This window comes from Rhinolophus ferrumequinum, chromosome 10 (assembly GCF_004115265.2).
Source record: "Rhinolophus ferrumequinum isolate MPI-CBG mRhiFer1 chromosome 10, mRhiFer1_v1.p, whole genome shotgun sequence".
NCBI classification, from domain to species: Eukaryota; Metazoa; Chordata; class Mammalia; order Chiroptera; family Rhinolophidae; genus Rhinolophus; species Rhinolophus ferrumequinum.
In genome coordinates, this window is record NC_046293.1 from 72,156,491 (window position 1) to 72,181,300 (window position 24,810).

General features: G+C 35.3%; 1 protein-coding gene across 10 annotated transcripts in view; it reads left to right on the plus strand.

Moving 5' to 3' along the window:
• Positions 1-15,691, plus strand: part of NAV3 (neuron navigator 3) — a 770,226-nt gene extending 754,535 nt beyond the window's left edge. For all 10 annotated transcript variants that reach the window (XM_033117411.1, XM_033117412.1, XM_033117414.1 and 7 more), the window contains 6 exons: positions 2,460-2,614; positions 3,647-3,718; positions 4,290-4,486; positions 5,417-5,535; positions 9,319-9,522; positions 14,283-15,691. In XM_033117411.1, the coding sequence (XP_032973302.1) occupies positions 2,460-2,614; positions 3,647-3,718; positions 4,290-4,486; positions 5,417-5,535; positions 9,319-9,522; positions 14,283-14,402 (867 nt within the window). In that variant the 3' untranslated portion in view covers positions 14,403-15,691. The remainder of the gene's footprint in view (positions 1-2,459; positions 2,615-3,646; positions 3,719-4,289; positions 4,487-5,416; positions 5,536-9,318; positions 9,523-14,282) is intronic.
• Positions 15,692-24,810: the final 9,119 nt, after the last annotated feature.

The following is a 24,810-nucleotide window of genomic DNA, read 5'->3' on the forward strand; positions in this document are numbered from 1 at the left end:
TCAGACCTAACCTCTGAATCCTTAGTGTCAGAGTACCTGGCACACTAAGTACTTGCTAAAGGCATGTTGAAAGGATAAATAACTGTATCTTGTCATTTGGAATTCTACCCATTATTCAAGATCCATCTCGAAGGCGATCTCTCTGTGAAGTCCATCAGGATCACCCAGTTGGAATTAATCCTTCTCCCTCCTACAGGCCACATTTCTTCTTTAGCCTCTCTCATGGAATGTTTCACATTGTATTCTTTTTATTATTATTAGTTTCAGGTGTACAAAGCAACGTAATATTTAGATATTTATACCCCTCACAAAGTGTTAACCCCCCCAGTCTGCTACCCCTCTGACATCGTATATAGCTGATATAGCTGTGACTATACCATTGACTGTATTCCCTATGCTGTACTTTACACCCCATGGAAAAAAACGAAAGAGAAACACATATATATGTATATATATTTGATTATAGTTGACATTCAGTATTATGCTACTTTAGCTTCAGGTGTACAGAGCAATAGTCAGGTATCTACACAGTCTATGAAGTGATCCCCCTGATAAATCCAGTAACATCTGGCACCCTACATAATCTTTACATTATTGGTTATATTCCCCATACTGTATTTCATATCTCCATAACTATACTGTGACTACCAATTTGTACGTTCTAATCCCTTCACTTTGTCCCTCATCCCCACCCCCCACCCATCTAACAACCATAAGTTTTTTCTCTATATCTCTGAGTCTATTTCTGTTTTGTTTGCTCGTTTATTCTGTTCTTTAGATTCCACATGTAAGTGAGATCATATGGCATTTGTCTTTCTAGTCTGACTTATTTCACTTAGCATAATGTTCTCTAGGTCACGTATTTTGTAAGTCATTAGTTCTGCGTGTACCTACCATCCTCCCAAGCTCTAGCATTACCTCCTTTAGAAAGCTTTCCTCGGCACTCAGTACCTAGGTGAAATCTCCTTTCCTGACTTCTCATACCTCCTAATACACTATGGCATCAAATGATTTATCATATTTAAATTTTAGTCCCTAATGTGACAAACCTTAAAGCCTACAAGGGTTGGGGAGACAGTCTGATCTCCCTTTTTAACCCCTGTGCCCAGAAAAGTACTTGATTCAGTTCATAATAAATGTTAAAGTTACTTGAACTTACTTGAACAATGCTTCATTGTTTTTGTACACCTCAGGTCTTGTTCTAGGGCTATGAACATAGTAAATATGCAGTGAATATTTTATAAATGAATGAATTGCTTAATAAAGCTAGATTATTGATATAAATTCCATTTTCCTTTTAAGATAAATGAAATTCTCCACATAAACATATTTTTATATATTCTCTGATTTAGGCACTATTTAGTCCATGTGATTGGCTCAATATAAGATATATGCCGTATTAGTTCTTAATAAATGTTATATTTCAGCTTAAATTACTATATTGCTAAATACCTCAAAACCCTAGTTATTGTCATTTATTCCTTTATACTTGTAGTTGTAAAAGTGTTATTACAGACAGAGTAAGTTGCCTCTAGGGTGAAGGTTCACATATTTACCTGGCTGCCAGAAATTGGGATCACGGAATTATTTTTTAACCCTGAGTAAGATTTACAAATTGAAAATGTCATTGTAAATATGCAAATATTATGGAAATGCTCTTACTGATTAGGAAAATTCTAAGAAACCTAATTATGTTCCTGGCCTACCCATCTGTGAGAACAGTCAATCAGCAGACTGGTTATCATATTTAGATTAAAAGCTATTAGAAAGGAATAGTACTTGTAAAAGAACCAGGAAGCTCAAGAAATGCTAAATGCTAATGTCAAATGACCCAGTGAAATAGAGCAAATTTTGTCCTTGTTTAAAATTTCAGCAGTTGCATGTAGATTAGAAATAATACATACATGCATACATACATACATACATACATACATACATACATACATACACTTATCTGATTTCCCACAGCTGTAGTTTCAGATGCACTCCATTGAAATGAATTGGAATTAAAATATTTAAAATATTAGTGGAAATTTAGGCGTGGCATTTTGGGTTTGGGTGTGTACTTGTAATTATAAGGTTTGCTAAAATCCACTTTGATCACTTAAATGACAAAAACAAGAATAAAGTCTCAATGTTTGTAGTTTATCCTAAGGACCCATATCCAGAACTCTTTTTACTTTTCTTTAGGGTAGAAAACAACTGAGCGTATGACTTTGTGTTTACAGTTGCAGGCGTTCTGTATTGACTTTTTTCTTTCCCTTAAAAAGTGTTGACTCTCAGCATTGTATGTGTTTTGCTTTGTAGAACACAATTTCATATCAATGGAATGATCTATGAGTTTTAATCTAGGATACTGTATAAAAGATAAAGTGTGCTATTCCTAAAATATGAAGTGAAATGTTTGCCAGTGATATAAATTTATCATTGATGTGTTTGTTTTCTTTGTTTTTGCAAAGGAATTACAACAGTATCTAGCTAGCCTGGCTGAACAGTGCAGCGCTGATAATAATGGTGTAGAGCTCCCAGTGGTAATAATTCTTGATAATCTTCATCATGTGGGCTCTTTGAGTGACATCTTCAATGGTTTCCTCAACTGTAAATACAACAAATGGTATGCTTATGAAATATTTTGAGTAATAAAATATGAAAAAATGGTGGTTAAATTTGCTTTCTTGTGCCTTTCCACCCTTTAAGACCTATAACAGATGTCATTAATTTGAGAAGCCTTCATTGACATTATACCATATTTCCAAAGAATCTTTCTATATTTCTTAGAACATTTATTTATTTATTCAACAACAATGTCCCAGGCATTTTTATGGAAACGTTATTTACTTGATGATATTAGCTTCTATAGACATGTTGGAAGTCTGGGAGACTAATATTGGTGGAATGTTTGAATCAGGGAAATTAAGAACTAGAATGAGGCTTTAGAGCTCTGGTTTTGTTCTTAGTCCATATCAAAGTTTAAATTCAACCTTCCTATAGAGATAAATTTTAGTATATTCAGATATACCTCTTTCTATTAATGAGTCTAATTTTTAAGTGTTAAAATCAAAGAAAAGGTTAAAGTAGGGTACAAAACAACCCTGAAAATCCTCTAACCTGTAAAAAAAGGATATGTAAGAGCAATAACAAATATTAATGTTAATGGTACAAGTATCCCAATTAATATCTGCTAGAGATTTTTTAAATGTTTAAAATAGATCAGCACAAAATAAGTATTAAAACAAGAATACAAATTATCTCATGTTATTAAGAACCTTTAAAATAACGATGAAATAATGAAAGAGGAAAAATTAATGAATTTGATTATAAGCATAAGAGTCATAAGACGTTAGAGTGGGATGAGACCACTGTGATTATTCTGTCTAATATTTTTATTTTACAGACGAGTAAACTCAGGCTCAGAGAGGAAAAATGATTCGCCTAGGATGCCAGAACTGAAATTAGAACACCAATTCCTAATTTCCAGTTCAATGCTTTTTGTCATTTTGTAACCTAACATTACAAAATTACCCTTTTAAAGCCTAATGATAAAATGGAATGATCATATTTATCTAAATTGTTTTCTAAGACAATTTAATATATTAATCGATTTTACCTTCCTTATAGCTACATATTCTATTCTTTTTTCCCCCAGCCCCTATATTATTGGAACAATGAATCAGGGAGTTTCTTCATCACCAAATCTGGAGCTGCATCACAATTTCAGGTCAAGATAAATTGAATGTGTTTTGTTTGTTTGCTTGTTTGTTTCGTTTGGGATTTTTTGGCATTGTCTCTTTTTGTTTGCTTTTGGTTGTTGTTTCCATTTGTACACTGACAGATCCTGCCTGTGCTGACCTGTGGTGTGAAAATAATTCTCACTTCTTATGACACTCTTTCTCAAGCGGTCATTTTGTGATCCTCAACCTGTAATCAGAAGTGTTTCTTTAATAAAAGAAAAGGGAAGAAATATTTTTCCTGCTCACTATGTCACCAGCTAAAGTAGAACACTTTTCTTCTAAGTGTAAGGAATGTGAAGAGTGTTCCTATTTTAGGATTTGTGATTTTCCTACAGAAGAGCGTGTATACTCCCACTCACCTCTGACGCACAAGAGCTTCTGTATAGCTCAACAAGAAAAGTTACATTATTGCTCAAATGCTAATAAACTTCTTCACCCCTTTGATTATTAAAATGTGGCCACCAATGCAAATAAGTGCATTATTGCTTTATATATATAAATGGATATAAAATTTAGTTTATGTAAATATTTTTTACTTTTTGTTTTTTCTTTTTGTAGGTGGGTACTATGTGCAAACCACACAGAACCCGTGAAAGGCTTTTTAGGTAGATATCTTCGAAGGAAACTGATAGAGATAGAAATTGAAAGGAACATACGCAATAATGACCTCGTCAAAATTATAGATTGGATTCCTAAGACATGGCATCATCTCAACAATTTTTTGGAAACACACAGTTCTTCTGATGTTACCATTGGTGAGTTCTAAAATTGCATATGCCATTTTCCAGGAACGTGGTATACGTGGTAAAGATGGCCAGATTGGATGGTAGAAAGTAACAAGTGAAATTAATGTTTTTCATGCTTCCAAAGATTTAAATTTTATTATTCTTCCTTCTGAAACTTTATATTATTCTAAGCTGTGTATCTTCAATTAGATTCATTTCATCTGACAATTATGGTTTACTAAGATATTACTGAGATCACATAGAATTAATATAGACAAATATCCAAAAATCAGAGAACCACTTGAAAAAATTGTATCCTTTTATAAGTATCTTTTTTATGCTGAAAACAAATTTTAGCTAATGCCACATATCCAATATGATTTTAAGAGATTTTAGTTAGAGATAAATTAGGTGTTTTATATTTTTCATGAAGACTAAATTGTTTTAATTATTTCTCTTTATAAAAAAGGGTTGTTTTTTTTTTTTACTTTTTTTTGTATCCCTTCTTAAGTTGCATGAAATAGGTCCCTTTCCCATTGTTATCGGTCATAGAGACATACCCACTAATGATACAGTGTAGCTTAGGAAGAAGAATTCTATATTTTGGATCAGAAGACCAAGGCTGAGTCCCACTTTTGCAAATAATGACATATTTTATATTTGGCATTTCATTTAGCACAAGTTTTGTCATTTGTCAAATGGGGCAGGTTGACTGGATTATGACCTGTAAGGTTTCTCCTAACTCTAATATGTTGTTTTAGATTAGGATTTTAGAGTAAAAAGAGAGTTCAAAGGAGGATGGGTCTTCAGTAAAACATATTTTAATAATAAACAAGCTGGCCAAGATTACATTTTTCTAAGAATCCTGATAGAAATATATTCATTCCCCCAAAATGGTACCTAAACATGTGTTTAGATTGTTAAATATAATGACTCTCACAAATATTTATTTCTTCTCAGGTCCCCGACTTTTCCTTCCTTGCCCCATGGATGTAGAAGGTTCTAGAGTGTGGTTCATGGATCTCTGGAACTATTCTTTGGTACCGTATATTCTGGAGGCAGTAAGAGAAGGTCTTCAGGTATAGTATCCATATTCTTTATTGTTTAAAAAACAAAGCAAATACATTACTCATTTAAAAGCAAAGAGCATTTATTTCTCTGGGCATTTATGCAGAAAACAAAAGGCATGAGCTATATAAATATAGTGGTAAAATTTTAAAGAGCAACTAGTATGCAATACTTTTGCCTATTCTGAGAATAAATATTTTGGAGAAAGAGAAAGCAGAGTTATTCCAACAACTACACATTTAAGGCCAAATTTATTGCCATGGGAGTTTGCAGACTGTTCTTATTAAATAGCCCATTAATTGCACAGTTCTACATCTTACAAGACAGACACTTTTACACGGGCCTTGGTCATTTATTCTCTTATCATATAATTGTCAACAAGTAAGTTTTGTTTATAGGTTCCCTGTTTTTAGTATATTTTATTGTTTGAAGTCCTTTCACATCACGAACCTTTGCAAGATTCTTTATTACTTTTGAGAGAGTGTGCTAAATTCTAAGACTGTTGACTTTTTTTTTTTTTTTTTAATCTATGACAGGCTGGTTTAGCAGCATCTCTGCTGTTCTTCTCGTGGGGCCCTGCACTCAGCCCTTCTATTTACTTGTCACTAAAAAGTCAAAATATATCACTGATAAGAAAACCCTGTTTCTTCAACAAAATATACCTTTGCCAGCAGTGTTTCTATTTCCTTAAATTGGAATTGAAATTTCATGATATTGTAAAATTATAAAATTCAAGGTTGAATCTTTAAGATTTGTGTTACATAAGTTACTATAGATGAATCCAACCTTCTTTTCAACAACTCAGCCGGAAACTTAAGCAGTTTTTGCTTATGCATCTCTATTTTTGGTTATCAGAACTGCTACTAGAATTAAGATATAGTGTATACTTCCCATATTTTGTTATCTGCAATACTGTATTGTCTTTATTTTACTGTCTAAAAGATTGGTTATCTGTTTTCCTTTGTATCCTTCCTTTTACCATCATGTTCTCCTCACCTAAGTAGCATAGAATGGCAGTATTTAGAACCATCATGATGTTTCTGATGATCGTGATGAATTATGGAGATGCTCTGAACCCTCAGAGATAAAAATCGTAGAAAATGGTATCAATTGATTCTACTCCAGATTTAAATAAACCAATTTCACATATTTAAGGGTATGAGCCAATCTAGCCCCAGAAAGTGGCTCCAAAAAAGTAAAAGACTAAAGTAAAATAGTTTTATTTTTCAGGTATAGCATATCACTTTTTAGAATTCCCCTAAAAATATTATGCTGCTTAACATGTGAGTTGGGTCTCTCACTTTCAATCATTTATACCAAAACAATATTTTTATGAAAATGTATTTATAATATTCTAGAAGTAAGCATTTTAAAACTTAATATTTAAATGAATTGTTCTTTTTCTAGATACAGTTTCAGTGTTAATAAGCTATTATCCAACTCTTTATATATGAAATGCTTCTATGTCATATTTCTATACTAATACATAGAAAGAAAAGAAGCTTTTTCAAAACACAAAAGCCTAAACGTGATTTGCTTCTTTATATCTCATTTTGAAAAAGTGCAAGCATTTTTAAAATATTTAAATCAATATTATTGATAAAACACTATCCTGAGAATTATAATTTTATAAAGCTTCCATTTGGGCAAAAGTATAACCACAAAAGTAATACCAGTCTCCCAACTAAAACAGAAATATACTTCCATATTATTTTTGAAGAAGGATAAACATTTCTCAAGTTTCTTGCTATGGTTCTGAATGGTTAGTAGTAGGATAGTTTGAATGCTAAATCAACCATGATATAGGGAGTTTGGGAGGAAAATCCAGTGAATGGGAGAGATAAAAAAGGAAAACACTTTGATGGGTAGACAGTTTTCATTGCTGCTAACGGATGTGCTTGGCTAGAGTCCATTGGCAGATGATACCCCTGGGGTGGTTCATTATATGCTTTCCGGAGGAACAGGAAGAAAATGAATCACATATGCCATGAACCATCCCCTTGTATGTACGGCAGCAAAGAACCTTGAGTTGGAACAAGAGGTGGAGGAACAAAGCCTGATTGCAAAGATGAAAATCTGAGTTAGAGGAATAGAAAAATCTCTTTTTAAATGAAGGCTGATGCTTTGGTGAGGAACCATATGGGAAATACTCTCTGCCACATGTTCTAGTTGGAAAAAAAAAATAGTGATGCAGTGGACTCTGATTTTATTCTGGTGCTTCTGTTTTTCTTGAAATGCCAACAGTTTATCTCATTCTTAATATTTAAATTTCTTTCCTTTCAAATATTTTTTTTTTTAAATCTATTGTATCCTGAAATACAGAATTGTGTGTGTTTAGCTTTCTATTGGCCACTTCCAGTTTTGCTGTCCTTGATGATTCTTTAAAAGGTGATTCTAGACTTTCATATTCTTTTTGTAACATTTGTTTTCCAAAAATTACACATTTTTCTTCAATTAGTTTAAGTTGTATAACAAATTATATGTTACATCTTCTATAAAGTAAGTTTTTAACTTACTTTAAAATTTAAAGTTTTTAACTGCTCCAAAACAAATGAAGTATTTTTATGATCTAATGATTAGTACCTCCATAAGGGAATATACAAATCTCCTAAGGGAATATACAAATACCAGGACCTGGACTCCCTTTTTCTCCTAAGGGAATATACAAATACCAGGACCTAGACTCCCTTTTTTTTAGGCCAGGCTGCTGCAACCACATATAGCTTCTTCAGGAGAAACCCAAAAGACAATTCCAAGGTGTCATTGTCCACCATTTTGCTTTTGTCTCATTGAACCACAACAAGCTACATAGAATACCTCATAGTATGCCATCTGGGACCAAATATGCACCTAGGAACCAGGATTGCCCTCACTAGAGCACCTCAAGGGGAGAGAGGAAGTAAAGAACTTGTGCACCCATGCTACCACTCACTTAATTTTTACTTTTCTTTCTCTCCCACAGTGGCCTTATACTCTTATACAAAGTCCCATCAACCTCTGCCTCCTTAGTGCGCCCTTCCCCGTTTGGTTTCAGTTTCACTCCCAGCTGAAAACTCTTTAACATCTCTTGAATTCATCCTTTCCCTTCTACTCCACTGTCAGTACTTTAGCCAGGCTTTATCATCTTTTTCTTATTGACTTTTCCCTCCAGATGAGTCCTTAAACGTTGATGTTTTCACCTCCCCCTTTTTTTTTTGTCCTCTTTTACTAGTGGCCTTATCAATAAACATCTGAAAAGAGAATTTACATGGAGCAATGAGATTATTAGATGAAGTTAATCTGAGGGAGATGGTTATCAGAGAAAGTGTTCTTATTCCCAAAGGAATTTTGAGTCGAGTGAATTAGAGAAAAAGAAATCTCTTTTCTTTTAGTCATCACCTTGCCAAAGTACACTATAATAGAGAACTCTGTTTAGTGTTGAGCACGGCTTTTTTCAACTCTCCGTAACTGGAACTTGTCTTTCTCAACTTTGAGTTTTCTTTTGGTTTGTAAAATTATAAATAAAGATAAATGTGGGCAGTCATTTCAACATGTTATTTAAAATAAACCTCCCTCACACTCTCCCGCGCTGCTGATCACCTAGCTCTGACAGCTTTATTTTGTGTAGCCTTTAAGTTTAAAGTGAGCTTTGTAGACAGCTGTATGGTGAAAATATGGAAAATTGTATATGCACAGTAATTCCATTGAAAGTCCCATACGAACTCATGTGCACACAAATCACTCAGTTAATAGGCACCTTTTTTTAGGAAATAGAAATGCATTTTATATGTGCTAAATATGTGATGCCCTTTTAGATGTATGGGAAACGAGCACCTTGGGAAGATCCCTCAAAGTGGGTGCTTGACACATACCCGTGGAGCTCAGCGTCTCTGCCTCAGGAAGGCCCAGCATTACTGCAGTTGCGACCGGAAGATGTTGGCTATGAGGGCTGCATCTCCACTAAGGAAGCCACAACCTCAAAGCACATTCCACAGACTGACACGGAGGGGGATCCCCTGGTAAGACGCTGATGTGTGAATCTTCCTATATAATTACAGTGTGTGGTCATTAGTGTTTAGTCATTTGTCTCAAAGACATCCGTTATCTTAGGTAATATTTGGGATTGTTCTGAAATTGATACTCTGTTTTAACTCTTTTGCCTTTGACCTGCTTTCATTGGGTGAATTTCTTAAAATGAAAGACCAACTTGTATGCCTAAAAATAATCAAGAAACACTAAAACCAGGCTGAACTCTATGGCCATGAGTTTTCTCTTATTATGCAGAAAACTGTATAAAAATGTCATTAAAATTTTTAATTGCATGACTGAATTCACAGTATTTAGGAAAAAACTGAATCTTGTTCTTAAATGAAGAAACAAAAAGAATATAATCTAACGTACACTTGGAGGACTAAAAATATTTTATATAGATCACCTAGTCTGACTAAATTGAGAATGTCTTCCATTGCCTACGATAGGGAAGAATAAACTGACTTGGAAATCAAAGGGAAAGTATTCCCCCTGCCTTGTTCAGTTGGCAATTGTGTGTGGCTTAATAAAAGTTGATAAAATTCCAAAAAATGAATACTCTGAAAATATTAAGTACATGGTATTATTAAGGAAAATACTTCATTTTTATGTATTTTTTTATAGATGACATTCTGTAGATTGCTGTCAAATGTAATGTGTTTGTTGGTTTACCGTTCTATGACTAAAGAGATCATTGGATTTGCACAACCAATTCAGAAGGAACACAAATTGAAATAAAAGCCATTATGTTACTTAAAACAAAACAAAAAGGAAATGATTAAAAAATTTATAATCTATGACTATACCCAAAGGCATAAAATGACTTGATATTTTTTGGGGTACCCTTACACCAACAACCCCAATACATATACATCATCACCATTTCAGCTGATCATTATTAACATTTGGGGGGTTAATAAATATTTTGTGAACAATCTGATAAATTTTCATGACACTTTCCCCAACAAAGAATTTCATAAAGTCATGGAAGTATATACAAGAGCTTCTTGGAGTCTAGGGATCTCCTGTACAAAACTTTTGATCTAGACTATAAACTATGTAAGGGTCTAGACTCACAGTTTTGTAACTGACACCTGGCTCTTTAGCTTATACATGGTTGGAAATTAACACTAGCAGTGGAATTGGTTTAAAGCTAGCACAATTGTGAGCATGCACTAAATAATTCCTGATTGAATGGTTAAAATTTAAGAGTAAATATAAGCCTTAGGGCACAAATATGGGTTATTTCACCTGAAATTTTTTATAAATTCCAATTCTCCCTTTGCAGTTTTGATATACTGTGTCTGTTTCAGATAAGGAGAGGGTTTTATAAAGTTTATTTTCAGAGTTATTTTGTAGAATATGGGACCCTTAGGGGATACCCTCAACTTTGCCATTTCCTTCCCACAGCCCTGATTAGCTAAATCCATTAAGCACTCTTTTCCTTGGTTCTGACTGCTCTTGTCTTCTAGTATGGAAAAGTGATTCAGTGTCTCCCATTCTGAGTGAGAATTGAGATTTAAAAAAAAACAAAACTCCCCAATTCCTAATCTGATATACATCTGAAGAAACAAGGGGTTATGATATATGACATGTTAAATGGGAAAAGACTTACCATCTAAAAATAATTCTTTGAATCAGGCACATTCTTATAGGAAAGTCAATATTCTCTACTTGCTTTTGATTCTGTATATTTCTATAATTACTAACATAAGGTAAAAATATATTTGCAGGCCAGTCTAAATCAAATATTAGGAGAAAAAGTCCACTATTTAATGTCAGAAATATGTTTTTGAATCTGAACAAAGATGCACATTTTTGGCATAACTCACTGTATTTTGAAAAGACAATGTGTATTGATCATCAAGAAGCTCATTCATTCATTCTACAATTGTTAATATGTAATAAGTATGTCCTCAGGCTTAAGACTTGGTGATCAGGAGGTAAATAAGATAATCAGTTTTGATCTCAGGAAGCTCACAGTCCCGTAGAGAAAAAAGACATCTACCTAGCTAAATTGCAGCAAAATAATGATAGAGGTACATGCTAGGAAAAATTGTGAGTCCACTGAAGAAAGTGATTAAGAAAAGCTTCACAAAGGAGAAGGTGCTTGAGCTAGGTCCGGAAGGATGAATAGAAGTGCGTCATGTGGTTGGATGGAGAACATCCAAAATTAAGAAAACAGCAGGTGAAACATTGTGGAACAGTACAGTAAAAACAATGACTTTAGGTAACTGTATACATAACGGTAGGATTGGAACAAAAGGGGTGGGAGGAATTAAAGCTACAGAGGTCTGCGATTGCTAGATCGTACACAGCCACGATTACTTTTGTAGGGAGTTGAAACTTTATCATACAGAGAATGGGGAGCCACCGAAAGATTTTGAGCAGTTTCCAACTTAGCTAGTTAGATGAGCAGTTTATAAAAATCACTTTTATGGTAGAATAGAGGACATGTTAAAGGAGAGAGGATGGATGCTAGGAAACTAGCAGATGTGTAAATACCAGTGTTGATAAGGACCTGACCGAGGTGTTACAAGTGATGGGCATTATATTTATGACTATGGGTATGGGGAAGAAGAAAGGGAGAGGAAAGGAGAGAAGTACTCCTGTAGAGAATAGTGATCTATCCCAGTGACAGTTGACTCATATGTGACCTTACCTCACTCTTGTAATCTCTTTTGACTTGAAAGCACAAAGCAACACTCTGAGAAGGCAAAGTAAACCTCATATATATGAGGTTTACTTTGCCTTCTGAACAAAGACGCACGTTCAGAAGCATCTTTGATATATATATATATATATATACACACACACACACACATACACACATGTATATACACATACATATATATATACACATATATATGTATGTGTGTGTGTGTGTGTATATATATATATACATATATATATATATATATATATATATATATACATATTATGAATCCGAGACTTGGAACTTATTCTAATGGAACATATTTACATATGGCACCATTTTCAAAAAAATAAGACTTTAAGAATACTATTATTACAACAAAACTTTTACCACATTCATCATTCACGTTATTTCTAACATTTGTAACTGAGATAGAATCATAACCCTTTAAATAGATCTCATTTGCCATTTCTACTCTTAGTCAATCAGAATGGTGCTCAAAACACAGATCTGTTTTAGAAATCATCTTCACCCAGATGCTTGAACATAAGCCAGCTACTGATGAGGGAGGAACTGATAAAAGAAAGGAGGGAGAGAATATGATTGTGCATGAAGGTAGGGGTGCGTGTGTGAGAGAGAGGGAAAGAGACAGAGACAGAGATGGAGAGAGAGGAGAGAGAAAAATCGTGTAGATAGAAACACTTGGCTTTTTTGCTTACTGAATTTAATAAGAGGTTATCACCAACTGCTTTCATTTCATGTATTCTTATGTAGATTTAATAAATTCAGAAAGTTAGATCAGAAATTATATTGAAAAATATTTTCCTGAAGAATATTAAAATGACTTTAAAATATGTTCTCACTCCAGCCTCTTTGTCAGAAAGGCAATGTTGCTGACATTGGTGATCACCAGTTTATCATTCATGTCACAAGCGTTTTTTGAAAACATATCTTACCCTGAGCACACAAGTATGCATAGCCTAATATATGACTAAAGAATTCTTTTCTAGGTTTCTCCTTTCTGTTGGATCGGATTCCCTATTTCTCTATGTTAAAAAAAGAATACCTTTGATTATTTTATAAATTGATAAAATTAGTATGCTTAAATAGTATAAAGATTATTACGATCTGTAGAGACCCTTGAAAAGAAAACAAGTCCACTACACTCATGAAGACATGTGCCGATTTTTCTGTGCTTTCTAGAACTGTTGAACCAGTTGTCTGTAATTTGCTTTTAAACAGTCTTTCTTTTTACTCCCCTCTCTAACAGTGGATCTGCAGGTCTATCGAAATCCAAGCAAGGTGGCTGCCTTTTATTTAGTAATACATGGAAATGCTAGCTGTCTTTCTCCCCCAGTGCTTTCATACATATGTCCCTTTTACTGGAACAAATATTACCATTGTTCTCTAAGGCTGGGAAATTTGAGACAGCCGCTGTTGTTCCAGAAGGTGGTTTTTGTTTTCAGTGATATATCAATCATATATTAGCCAGAAATTCAACAACAGAAACTTGACAGTGATTCTTTCCTTCTCCCTCTTCAAACACTCATGGTCTGCTTCATTCAGTCACCTCCTTTTGAGGTCAGCTCCTAAACAGCAGATGGTGTACTTGTGTGCAACAGCTGGCTTCATTCCACTCCATCCCCTCCTTCTCTCCAGGGACTATGTGTGTGAGCCTGTGTGTGTGTCTGTGTGGGTATGGACACTCACAACTTCCAGTTGCCATTCAATGCTTTCAGCTTCTCCCAGCCAAAAAGCTGGGAAGCTTGGCATACTCATCAGCAATGAGCCCAGATGTCCAGCTGTGATACTGTTTCCTTCCCAGCCTCCCTGCTGGAGCAGTATTCATTCACAATCTCAAATAAAAGAGTTATCGGGAGGCTTTATTTTGTCCGTATGGTTTGGTATTGTAGCCTTATTTGGGAGAAATAATGTGGGAGCCAGGGGCAACTAGTAAAAATCTAAAATTGTTTTTCCGTTTCACTTGGATGGGATGAGATGCTTCCTCAGTGTAGCTCAGGGCCTTGTCTATTGTGGGGCGGGTTTACTGAATGCATCATTGCCTGCATTCGATGTCTCTTTTTCTTCCTTCAGATGAATATGCTAATGAAACTCCAAGAAGCAGCCAATTACTCGGGTACACAAAGCTGCGACAGCGATAGCACCAGCCACCACGAAGACATTTTGGATTCATCTCTTGAATCCACCCTCTAGAGGGTGAAAAAAAGTTAGGGGGGGAAAGACTATGCCTATTTAAAATGTTTAAAAAGTAAGGTATTTTCACTAAACCACTGCCAGTATGAAAGCACCTATCAAGGGCCCTGACCCAGAGTCGTGATCTCCAAGGAGGCAGCAGAACTAAGTCTGAACCGCCAAGATGCTAAATTGAAATGGAGGCTTAACTTTATTTTGTTTCTAGGCAATTCTATATCCATGGAGTGATCTAAGGCTCCATTACTCAACTGGAAAGGACCCTAATGACAGGGCAACTGAATAGATTGCACATGGGACAGCCAAACTGGACTTTAGTTTTTTTCCTCTTTCAAAGTTTACAATGCAGACCCTTTTTTGTCCCTTCATTTCGTTTCCTCTGATGAGCTGTTCTCCCCAAGCAGGATCCATGCTTCTGATCTGTCCAACCTCCTTTGTGCCACATGGTGCTGGTCACAGCTCCAGTAGTGTCTGTGTTGTGCGCTCACCCCATTCCAAAATGAAGTCCAGAGGCCAGTCCTCCGTAAGCACAAATGGAATTGTGCCACCACCAGAAACATACTCCTGTGGCAAGCTGGAGAAGTGCCAATTTAATTCCTTACTGCCATGTTCACGCGATGTGCTCCACCAACTTTTTAGTATATGAGTCGCAGGTTTTATAACGTTGTTTTTACCACGGTGGTCTTTTAAGCCAACTGCCCACTCCCTTAACAAGAGTTTTATACCAATTATTAGTCAACACTGACAAAAGGCTTGTTTAGGGCTTTGTTTGAGCCTTTTCAGTGAAAGAAGGAACATTTCCTATGGTGCTGTCTCACTGCCTTAAAACAGATTTCTACGACAGTTTAACAGTCGGTTTAAGTCCTAAACCATCGGTAATTTCCACTGTCTTTTCATTTACAACCAAGCAACACCAGTTTACACAGTTGCCTCATCTCTATTATATGGATCGTTTTTGTTTCTGTTTTTTTCAAGAAATGGATAGGAGAAAGATCAGTATTTTTACCTTGTGAATAGATTGCTTTGCCTATCCTCCAAAGAATATTCAAATAACCCAGAAACCCTCTTAGATTGTCCCTTAAAAGCTAAGCTATGTGGCTAAATTCCACCCAATTCTAAATGAAAGAGTTTCAGAAGGCGGGAGATTTTGAATTCTTATCCAGCAGAGCTGGAAGCACTAGATATAGCATGAGCACAACTATTTGGCTTTCCTCCCCTATTTTTAATTTTTTTATTCTTCTAAGTTTTGAGCATGTTGTTTTGATTGCTGTTGTTGTACATGAGAAATTCAGCATTAGAGAACACTGAAGCAGTGATGTCACTGTGGAAGAGGAAGCATTTATACTGTAAAAGAAGGTTAGATTTGCACAGTCTACTGGGTAGGTATTGTAAATAATCATTTTAAAAACTTGCACAAGTCAAAACAAACACACAGAAAAAATTGTATTTTATCCTGTTGGTGTAAAGAGGTGTTTCACTTGCTGAGATTTCCTGTACGTTACACACAAATACAGAATGCAAACCCTCAAAGCTGTTGTTATCCGGTGTGTTTGTCCTGTATTTACAGTTGTTACGACTATGCAGGCGCTGTCAGTACTAGAGTGAGCATGCTTCAAAGCTGTACATGAAGCCAATCCATTTTTGGAAAAGTAAACATGTCCGAAGGTGCATCTATCATGGCAGGCTTTAAACAGAGTGCATGAAAACTGACTGGAGTCATTGGAGAAGTTACCACCACACCCACAGGACAGGCTTTAAGTGTCTAAAACCCAAGGGCTAGGCCGTGGTGTAGACTTGTTCTTTGCGTGGGGAAATGTGTTACGTTCAGGACGTGCCATTGGTGCTACTCTCTGTGACCACCCATGGGTCAGTTGCTCTAAACAAAAACGACACGAGATATCTGTGCAGTTTTCAGAGTGTCACTGAGTCTGTAGGGGCCACACGGTGCTATTGCCCTAAGGGAAATCGGAACTGAATTTATGCACATAGCATTGTCACCCTGACTTTGAAGCCTCAAACATGGATCAAATCTGTTGTGAAACATCAACATGTGTAGCTGGATGAGTGACTAGTTGCCCTTGTATAATATGTGATCTAAGAAAATTGCTAATCTTTCCCTGCCATTTTAAGAAACACAGTCCAAACATGATCATAAACAAATTCCTGCAATACATCCCAGTAGGTCCACCTAGTTTACAACTTAAACTAGTTTGTGAAACATTTGTCTGTATACATTTTATATTTTGTACATTTTTGATGTAACATATCATGTAAATAGGCAGAAACAGTGAAATAAATCATCTGAAAAGTTTTGTAGTCTTTGTAAAGCCCCAACAATAAGTACTTGTTGTCAATGGACTTAACTGGATGATGTATTTTCTATTGGTTTATTGTTCCTCTAGCTTGTAAACCAGCTTGCATATATTTTTTTGCAAATGTGCACCCTGTATCTGTCTAAATTATTACTTTGCCATTAAAGTGGAATTATTTATTGACAATAAGGTGTGGTGTCTATCTATGGAGAAAAATCAAATAATTATGCACCAAGAAGTGTCAAGCTTTCAAATGTTGTGTGCACAGTTACTATGCCATCCATAGGGATGTATGTGAATTTTTATTTTCTATACCTCAGAGAAAGGATCTCATAGCTTTGATCAGGATTCAGTTTGTAAATACAGTTGACCCTTAAACAACACAGGGGTTAAGGGCCAGTACCACACGTAGTTGAAAATCAGGTATAGCTTTTGACTCACCAAAAACTTTAGTCATCCTTACATATCTGCAGGGGATTGTTTCAAGGACCCCTCACCTCCCATACCAAAATCTACTGATGCTCAAGTCCCTTACAGAAAATGGCACAGAACAATGCATGCAGCTATCCCTCCACATCTGCAAATTTCCACCTGTTGATGGAAAATACTGTTCGTTGAATCCGAATATGCGAAACCCGGGGATATGGAGGGTGGACTGCATATTAATTGAAAAATTCCACATATAAGTGGACCCACGCTGTTCAAACCCATGTTGTTTAAGGGTCAACTGTATATTTGAGGTAATATTAGAGACTTGTTTAAAGTGTATCTTTCATCCAGTTTCCTCATCTGTAAAATGGGATAATTATAGTAACTACTCATAAGATTGTTTTGAAGATTGAATGTTTTAAAATATATAAAGCACTCAGAAAAATGTCTGTCATATCTTAAGTGCTATATAAGTGGTAGCTATGATTATTTTCAACAAAAGTTTGTTATACAGCTAATAGGTATCAGGTAACGTTTTCAGGCATCAGAAGCACTAAGACATAGGCCATGTTCCGAAGGAAATTACAGTTAGTCCAATTGCTTTTCTGTCCCTCTTCACTTCTTCTGGGTATCTAAGTTCTCTACTATAAGGGTGACCAGTGAGAAGTCCACCGAGTAGTCGCTACAGGATATGTTTTCAGACACTGGTAGAGTGAACGATAGCAGAGAATTTTATCTGAATTCAGAGAAATTCAAATACCTTTATTTCAGTCTCTTGGACGTTCACATTAAGAAAAAAATTATATAAGAAATAAGCCACCTTAAATAATGTAGTTCTATGCTTTGATCAGTTAAGATGTTTAAAAAGAAGCTTCAGTTGTGCTTTGCTTTTTTTTTAATTTTCCACCAATAGGTAAAATACCGCATTACTGAATTCAATATTTTTTGTTGTTCAATGAAAATGATTTGTATAAGTAATCATTAGAAGATCTCTTTTCCACACAAAATATACATTATCACTTAGTTACCCAGATTATCAATAAAAATAAAATTAAACATAGATAGCACATTCTGAATTAGAATCTCATTAGAGGAAAATGAGACTTCTCAAGTTGTTCTCCATAAAATTGTAAAAAAAATGATAACTAATCCTTTCCTTTACCATTGGAATTTTTAATACTTCACCTTAATAGTCTGAGTTATCATGATAGAGCTGAAGTTGATCAACAACAGAATATTTTTTTACATTGATTGCATGTTAAAAAATATTGGGTTATATTAACTAGTATTAAAATTAAGTTACCTGATTCTTTTTGCTTTTTTAATGTGCTACTAGAATACTTACAATTAAACAAACATGTTGCTTGTGTTTGTGACTCGCTTGAGATTTCTATGGGATAGCACTGCTGTGGAAAGATTGATCTTTAGAAAGTATAAATGTGATCACCTCCCTCAACTCTTTTGTATTTTGTTTTTAAGACTAGATGGAAATATTGAAGGACAAAAATTCTTTGTTCAATCTGAACCTTGCTTATCCCTTGGCTTCTTTACCACCAGGTCCACTGCCCCCATTTAGTTGTGTTCTCTATGACATTAGCCTAATTGTAGAACTTAGAAGTAATTGTTGAGAAACAATAACAACAACTTCCCAGACAATTTAGCTATGAGCATGTGTCAAGTTGTATAAACTTGCTGTGTGGGAAAACCTCTGGGAGGCCAATATAAAGGTTTCTCTCCTGGTAAAGACATTTATAGAAATGTAGATTAGATAAAAAGAATGTTTATTGAAAGATTCTGAGCCTCTTGGCTGTCAGGTGGATGGGTGAGTGATTGGTTTCCCAACACAAATATTAATCCTATAAATAATTAATTGGTTATTGAAAATTGCGAAACATTTTATCAGCATTCTAATTTATTCAAAAAAGGAGATTACTAAATATACTCAGCAATAATGTTTCGTCCCAGACCAGGTTTGGAACCACATTTCTTTGGTAATTTACTTCTTTTTACCCCAAGGCCCTTACACATTCCCAAATGCCATTACCTTAGAAAGCTTTTCTGATACCTCAGACTAGGTAAAAAAATGTAAGGAATTTGCTTTTTTTAGGGGACATATGTAAATAATATATCCCACGTATCATTTTGCAGTTTCAGTGCCTAGAATATAGCACATTCTCAAGAAATATGTATTGAATAAAAATATTTCTGAACATGGCGACAGTAACTGAATTTTAGCGTATGTTAAACGAAAACATTAAAATTGAGAAGACCCACTTTTACAGCTGTTGAGCTCCCTGGGAAATCAGATGAATAATTCAAATGTAGTTTAGTGACCAGGGAAGGGAGACGGATAACCTGAGGACTTGTGTCATCCAGTACAAAATACTGCTTCCCAATTGGGATTCTTTCCCCGTTAGATGTAATGTACTACATACTTTCTACCAAGTTTTATTTCTCTTTCCACTTTTCAAATCCTTTGAATATGGCCTTAGTTATATATAGTACAATTTAAATGTGTGTGTGTGTGTGTGTGTGTGTGTGTGTGAGTGTGTGTTTAGGAGGGAACTGATAAAATACAGCAAGCAGTTGGAAATGCAATGCTAGAGCCCAGAAAAGAAGTAGGGGGTGGAAAGATTAAAATAGGAATCCTTAGCATAGAAATAAGAAGTGGAGATGTGAATTTCACTTTGGGGTGTTTCCCTGCAAGAAAGAGCTTGACCAATTAGAGAAGATTGACAATAGAACTGGAGAAATGTAATGGACGTCTTTATAGTTCATTTGCCTTTTATTTTTTGATTTACGTAATATGTATATGCCTATTTAATGTGACATTTACAAAGGAGGGGTATAATGTTTGGGGACATATAATCATTGAAATCAGAGTTAGAAAATCTGCATCCTAGTGATGTTTTGTGGTTTCCCCAGGAAGAATCAACTAATCCATCATCTGTGTGCATCTAGACTTTATACCCAAAAGATCATAAAACGCACCCACTGTAACTGGAATGGTTCTGAACATCATTTGTGATACAAATAATGTGTATCTATCACTTCCCAGAAAAGTATAATCCCAAAGAATGGTAGAAAGTCTAGACGTCTAGTTAAAGCCCATCCCAGGACACGGGTGCTTATGAGTATCTTCAGTAGTTGTCTTCAGTCCAGCTGGGTCCTAACTTGGTGTGCTTAATAGAGGAAGCTGAGTATGAGCTGGTTTTAGAGGATGGTGTTCAAGGTATAGAAGCTGAACCAAATTCCCTGTAGACCCTTTGAGTGTTGTGGAATGTTTATTTGCCTCACATCAGCATCTCTTTCAGGGTGGGCTGCCTAGTTTCCAGGCAAGTGGTTTTCCTGACACAGTCCCCAGTCCAGCTCTTCCTTGGGTTACAGGGATGTAGGGACTGCACAGGCTCTTCAGTTGGTTGTTGGGGCTAGAGACTCAGGCAATGGTGGGGCAAAACTGCCCAGAAATCTCATATTAGTTGCACTTCTGAGGCTAAAAGCAAGCAGAATATACAGGCAGAGTCAGGCTGATGGTGGTTTGAGATAAATCCTCTCATTTGGCCACCACATAGAAGCTAGAGGACAGTCTTTTCCAATATCAGTTGTTTTTCAGGGGAGGAAAATTCAGCTGGATTAGGCTCACTTGTGAGGCTTTGTACTCTTTAGGCTATCACAGCACTTCCAGTAAAATGTAATGAGAGCTAATGTACAATTTAAATTATTCTAGTAGACATATTAATAAAAATAAAAAAGAAACAGGTGAAATTAATTATAATAGTGTACTTTATTCGCACACTATACCAAAAATATTTAATTTCAGTGTATAACCAAGCTAAAATACTTTTTAATAAGATTTTTATATATTTTATATTCTTCTCTTTTTTCGTACTAAGTCTGAAATCTAGCATGTATTTTACTCTTATAGCACATCTCAATTTGGACCCTAAATTTTTATCAGAACAACTCAATTGGTCAGCATTCAAAAATTTACAGTTAAAAAATAGATTCAGTATGTAGTTCTAAACCTACTTAATATAAATTATCAGTTTTAAATTTAAATTTTAGATAATTACTTTTAAAATTAAAATTGATTTCCTAAATTGCTATAGCCATCAAGTGCAAAATGACCACAGGTTGACGGTGGTTGCTACTGAATCAGACAGCATGGCTCTAGCCTCACTTGGCGACCAGCTTTCTCAGATCACGTGTAGAGCTTCCTCCCTAGTGCAAACGCCAACCTGGGGCTTTGATTTGGAACTTCTTCAATGTACTGGATTCAAAGACCCAGATCATTTTCCTTCAAAGGTGGTACTGGGTTAAAATAGTTCATTGTAACTATTTCAGTGAATCTGTTATCCTTCTTTATTATTAAGCTGTGGTAAAGATCACCCTGATCTGTCTTTTCAGACATTTTTCTTTAACGTCAACTGTTGAGTGAAAAGCCTTGAATTCTTTAATAAATATGTCCACTTTTTCTCTGGAGCAGCTCATTAAATCTCTCTCTCGATTACCATCAGGGAAATTGAATCAGTATTCAACAATCTCCCAACAAACAAAAGCCCTGGACCAGATGGCTTTACAGGTGAATTTTACAAAACGTTCAAAAAAGAATTATCACCTATTCTCCTCAAGCTCTTCCAAAAAATCCAGAAGGAGGGAAGACTCCCAAACACTTTTTACGAAGCCACTATCACCCTGATCCCAAAATCAGACAAAGACACCACAAAAAAAGAAAACTACAGACCAATATCTCTAATGAATATAGATGCAAAAATCCTCAACAAAATATTAGCGAACAGAATTCAGCAATACATTAAAAAGATCACACACCATGATCAAGTGGGATTCATCCCTGGTATGCAAGGGTGGTTCAACATCCGCAAATCAATTAATATGACACACCACATTAACAAAATAAAAAATAAAAATCACATGATCATATCAATAGATGCAGAAAAAGCATTTGATAAAATCCAGCAGCCATTTATGATAAAAACCCTTAAGAAAGTGGGAATAGAGGGATCATATCTCAACATAATAAAGGCCATATATGATAAACCCACAGCTAACATCATACTCAATGGGGAAAAGCTAAAACCATTCCCCCTAAGATCAGGAACAAGGCAAGGTTGCCCACTTTCTCCACTTCTATTCAACATAGTGCTGGAAGTTCTAGCCACAGCAATCAGAAAAGAAAAATAAATAAAAGGCATCCCAATCGGTGAGGAGGAAGTAAAATTGTCATTATATGCAGATGACATGATACTATATATAGAGAATCCTAAAGACTCCACCAAGAAACTATTAGAGCTGATAGATGAATTTAGTAAAGTAGCAGGATACAAAATTAATATTCAGAAATCAGTTGCATTTGTATATACCAATAATAAAACATCAGAAGGAGAAATTTAAAAAACAATCCCAATTACAATTGCTCCAAAGACTATAAAATACCTGGGAATAAATTTAACCAAAGAAGTAAAAGATCTGTACTCAGAAAATTATAAGACACTGAAGAAAGAAATGAAAGAAGATACAAATAGATGGAAACACATACCATGTTCATGGATATTAAGAATTAATATAGTTAAAATGTCCATACTGCCTAAGGCAATATACATATTCAATGCAATTCCTATCAAACTACCAATGACGTTTTTCACAGAAATAGAACATATAATCCTAAAATTTATATGGGACCATAAAAGACCCCGGATTAGCCTCAGCAATCTTGAGAAATAAGAACAAAGTGGGAGGTATAATGATAACCTGACATCAAATTATACTACAAGGCTACAGTAACCAAAACAGCATGGTACTGGCATAAAAACAGACACATAGATCAATGGAACAGAATAGAGAGTCCAGAAATAAATCCATGCCTATATGTCCATTTAATCTACGACAATGGAAGCAAGAATGTACGGTGGGGTAAAGACAGTCTATTCAACAAATGGTGTTGGGAAACCTGAACAGACACATGCAAAAAAATGAAGCTGGACCACCTCCTTACACCACATACAAAAATAAATTCAAAATGGCTTAAAGACTTAAATGTAAGATCTGAAACCATAAAATTCCTAGAAGAAAATATAGGAAGAAACTTCACAGACATTACGCAGAGTAAGATTTTTACTGATATATCCCCTTGCACGAGGGAAGTAAGAGAAAAAATAAACATGTGGGATTACATCAAACTAAAAAGTTTTTTCACAGCAAAGGAAACCATCAATGAAACAAAAAGGGATCCTACTGAATGGGAAAAGATATTTGCCAATGATATATCTGATAAGGGGTTAATATCACAAATTTATAAAAGACTCACTCAACTCAACTCCAGAAAAACAACCCAATTAAAACATGGGCAGAGGACATGAAGAGACATTTTTCTAAAAAGGACATACAGATGGCAAACAGACATATGAAGAAATGCTCAACCTCACTAACCATCAGAGAAATGCAAATAAAAACCACAGTGAGATACCACCTCACCCCAGTCAAAATGGCTATCATCAATAAATCAACAAACAACAAGTACTGGCACGGATATGGAGAAAAGGGAACGCTTGTGCACTGTTGGTGAGATTGCAGATTGCTGCAGCCACTATGGAAAACAGTATGGAGGTATCTCAAAAATCTGAAAATGGAACTACCTTATGATCCAGCAATTCCACTCCTAGGTATCTATCCGGAGAAATCCAAAACTCTAATTCAAAAATCTCTATGTACTCCTATGTTTATTTCAGCACTATACACAATAGCCAAGACATGGAAACAACCGAAATGCCCATCAGTAGATGACTGGATTAAGAAACTGTGGTACATTTATACAATGGAGTATTACGCAGCCATAAAGAAGAAAGAAATCTTACCATTTACAACAACATGGATGGACCTAGAGAACATTATGTTAAGTGAAATAAGTCAGACAGAGATAGACAAATACCATATGATCTCACTTATATGTGGAATCTAAAGAAAAGAATAAGTGAATGAACTAATCAGAAACAGTTTTGGAGACAAAGAGGAAAAACTGAGGGTTGCTAGATGGGAGGGGGGTGGGGATAAAGGGGAAGGTGAGGGGATTAGAAAACAGTCAGTAACCACAAGATGGCTACGGGGTTTTGAAAATTAATTTGGGGAATGTAATCAATAATGTTGTAAAGATTTTGTAGGGTATCTGATGGACACTTGTCCCATTTGGGAGACCACCTCAGGGAAGATGTAGATGCCTGATCACTGCACTGTACACCTGAAGCTGAACAATAATGAATGCCAACTATAATTTTATATATATACATATATATATGTATATATATATATATGTATGTATATACTTACAAGAAGCAGAGTACAGCATTAGGAATAGAGACAGTGGAAATGTAATGGCTGTGTGCGATGTCAGAGGGATAGTGGATGGGGGGAGGGGGGTTCACACAGTGTGAGGGATATAAATGATAAACGTCTAATTATTACTTTGTCTTGTGCACCTGAAACTAATAAAAATAATTAATTATAAAAAAAATCTCTCTCTCTTTCTCACTCTCTCTCTCTCTCTCCATATTTATATATCTTCATATCTATCTATGTATATCTCTAGATAGACACAGATCTTCTTACTGTAATCCCAGGGCAAAGTTACCTACTCATCCTATATTTGGATATAAAAA